The following is a 3,504-nucleotide window of genomic DNA, read 5'->3' on the forward strand; positions in this document are numbered from 1 at the left end:
GGTACTTTGAATGTATACTCTAGTCAAATTTTAACAGAGTGTCCACTGAGTGCATTAAGGGTCAACATTTGGGGGTGTCTGGCGGGCCTTATTCAGCAGACGATTTGTCTGGCAATGAGTATTTTATACTTACTAGAGTGTAATAGTTCATTTTATGTTGATTTCATGTGGTACTGTCAATGTTTAAGGCAGCCCAAATTTTGGGAGCCTCTCTGGGGGTGTCTGGCAGGCCTTATGCAGAGGAAGATTTGTCTGGTGTGGCCCATTCTGTACTTTGTGAGATGAACCAGTTCGTTTACACTTACTTTCATGTGGTACCTCCAATGTTTGATCCAGCCCTTGAATGGTCCCTTCTTTTGGGGGGCCAGGGGCCACACGTAGCAGGGGGTCCCCGGCAGACATCCATATATGAATATGTTTGGTTACACAGTAGCCTGCAACCTCGGGGTATCGCGGTACTTGTCATGTACGCTAAACGGAACAAAATGCACTCACTAACCTTTATGTTTATTCGTGTTCTCTGTATCAGATATCACTCATGTTATCAAACAATGCATATTTTACTGATAAAAGTTCATTATTTACATCAGTAGCTCCGAGTAAAAGCCGGGCCTCGCGCTCTGTTTGACAAGGGAGAAAACTCCATCGTATCGCGGTACAGAGAAAAGTTGTGTATGGAGGTCCGAATTGGACAAAAAGAGGACATAATTCTACCAACCACTTGGTATGATCATGCCAGACATCAGTGATTTGTCCAGACAAGTGCAAAGACAGCACAAGTAAAATTCTAAATGTGTTATCAGCAATAGGTATTCAATGCATATTTACCGAAAAGTAAGAGGAAAATATTTTTATAAGTCAACATCAAAATATCAGAAATGATATTTGAAGACTGTTTATAAAAAATTGGATGACAATAATTTGTCACAAAATGGAAAAATGTTAAAAGTCAACAATAAATATATAAAAAGCACTCCTAGTATGCCCAAAGTATGTATTTATCTTTTGGTTAATAGTGAAGAACGTATTTCTAAGTTTGGCATTATGGCCCTTATGATCTCCCAATAGATTCTGGGCACAGAGCGGGAAAAAATGTGCGGACTACGTAACTTCCGTTACCTCATTAGTCGCCATGAATATGCAGATGGTTTAGTTCAGGTCGATAGAGAAAGTTTACTTGGGGAACTGCAGGTTATATCGTTGGCCATTGATAGATGGGGGTAAGGCAATATTACAACAGATGCCAGAAATGTGTATCAACTGATTAATAACTCCTTACTTACAGCAGACGGAACATTCCGAGGAAATTGAAATTGTTTACGAAGTGAGCACTTCGTGGTTACTGATTTGCATTAATACACAGCCGCTAAGAGGCGTGTCCCGCGTGAACTATCGGAAATCACAAATGCCGCGATACGATGAATGCCGCGGTACCATGGGGTCCGAGTATAAATGTTCCTGTGTTCGGATATTGGTACCTTGTTCGTTTGACCAAAGTGCTCTGGGCTGCTGCTCTAAGAAACAGCAGTAAAATTCCTATTGATCAGGGGAGGTAACTCTCACTAGTTGTTGCGGGTGTGAGTAGAGGCCCCTTGAACTGACTTTCGCATTAATACTATGATCTGTAGTATGGCAACTCCCGAAAAACGTCAACACAAAACAACTCTCTCATAAGGTCTTTGACAGACGGAAGTCAAGAAATGTCCACACATGCGCAGTGTAATCGTTTCCTGAGGCGTCATGACAACGCTTGCCTCCTTCCTGTGTGTCAGCCATTTTGACAGATTGCACTGGAGTATATTGCAAGTTTTGCGATCGTTTACGACTTTGAGAGTTTGTGAGAGCTGAGGAGGTGAAGAAAATCATGAATCCAAGTACAGGAGGTATGTGATGAGTATGTTTTGATCTGTGATGGTGCTGTATATGATAAGGTATAGTGTTGCAAAACTGACTATGCCACTATCACATTTTGCCTGCCTGTAAATTCAGAGACAAAAGTGTTCTCGTTCATTGTTTTTACATACAGAAGTCATCATAGCATATACTGCATATGCTTGATCTAGATCGGGATATTACTATCTAAATGCACGACCCTGTGTACTTGTAGCCTTCCCACATACTATAAAATTGCATTGTAAATATGATACGACCATTCTACTACATTCTAGTCAGTTGTTCAGTTGTCAGAACATCAGTTTTCAAGCAGTACTAAAACAAAATGCATATGTATTTTATTATTGTTTCTTCATATGTTAATCATTACAGTAGCTGTTTCCCGCTTGCCCCCTGGGCTGCCTACAGTGGTGATGGGAGATGGGACCAGATGTCTGGTAGATCACAACACTATCTGGATACCAGCTAGTAATCCTGTTAACCTCTCCCTGGGTCCTGGTAACCCACAGCCAAAACTCCTGCAGCCTCGAGTTCAGCCATCTGTGACTGGTATCCCCCTGCCTCCTGCAGTCCAGCCACGACCTTGCAGTGGACGTAGGAAGATGATGCCAACCTGCAAGCTGCCTGTCAGCCTGCCCAGTTCAGAGCTAGACCTGCAGCTGATGAGACCAGAGGTATATTACGTTTTTGATCGTTTTTAAATGTAACTGGAAAAAGACATTATTCTCTTTCATATTGCAAAATGTGAAATGATACATTGACTGTATGACCCATCAGGCCTTCTCCTGTGCCCTGCCCCCACTTGACCTTCCCAGATCAGTACCCCAACTCCTGTCTGTAGCCCATGTTGAAAGTCCAGCCATACCTTCAACAAGCAGCCCCAAACCCAATTCCAAGACCCCTATCCTCCCAAAGCAAAAACCTGAGCTCAAGCCCTGCAAACGCAAGCCCCACACTTTCAGACCAAAACCTCAGCCAAAGCCTCGCATTCCCAAGGAGAAAGTGAGCAAGCATCAGCCTGAGAGCAAGCCCTACTTTGTGCCTCAGCCTCTTGGAGCTCAGCACATCAAAACCCAGAACAAACCCCTTGGGAACCGTGTCACTAAGCCCTCTGGTAGTCATGGTATCGTTAAGACCTCATCTAAGCTTAGTTTTGGTAAACAGTTGTTGTCTGCTGAAAATGCTTACACAAAGCCAAAGTCTGTGTTGCCCAGTACAGGTTGCAAGACCTTGCCTGTCTCTATTAAGAATGTAAAGGATCAGGTTGTTTCAGCATCAGAGAGTGCTAAGTCAGGTGGTGTCACTGCTGTCACAGTAAGTGTAAATCCAGCCAAGACAATGGACAGAGCTGAGCCAAACTCTGATGAATATGATGTGGAATATCTGTATCTTACTAAACTCATTTTAAGGAAAAAGAGGAAACCCACTGCTGAGCCCAGCAAGGAGTCCCTGCCCTCACGCAAGAGGAAGTGCCCAGATGACAACAGCGAGGTGTCCCAAGCTGAGAAGCAGGCAAGACTGGAGGAGCCCCAGGACACTCTGGAGGACCTGGAAGCTCTCCTGACTGAGTACAGCTCCAGTCTCTTATCTGGCACCAGGGACTTCTTCTAA

At 43.7% G+C, this 3,504-nt stretch overlaps 1 protein-coding gene across 1 annotated transcript; it reads left to right on the forward strand.

The window, feature by feature from the left end:
• Nucleotides 1-1,864: 1,864 nt before the first annotated feature.
• On the forward strand, nt 1,865-3,504 carry LOC139464597 (titin-like). The gene is made up of 3 exons (XM_071246119.1): nt 1,865-1,883; nt 2,266-2,567; nt 2,671-3,504. Exons 1-3 carry the CDS (start codon nt 1,865-1,867, stop codon nt 3,502-3,504), a joined length of 1,155 nt encoding a protein of 384 aa, XP_071102220.1.

This window comes from Haliotis cracherodii, unplaced genomic scaffold (assembly GCF_022045235.1).
Source record: "Haliotis cracherodii isolate W230 unplaced genomic scaffold, xgHalCrac1.p SCAF_17, whole genome shotgun sequence".
Classification (NCBI taxonomy): Eukaryota; Metazoa; Mollusca; class Gastropoda; order Lepetellida; family Haliotidae; genus Haliotis; species Haliotis cracherodii.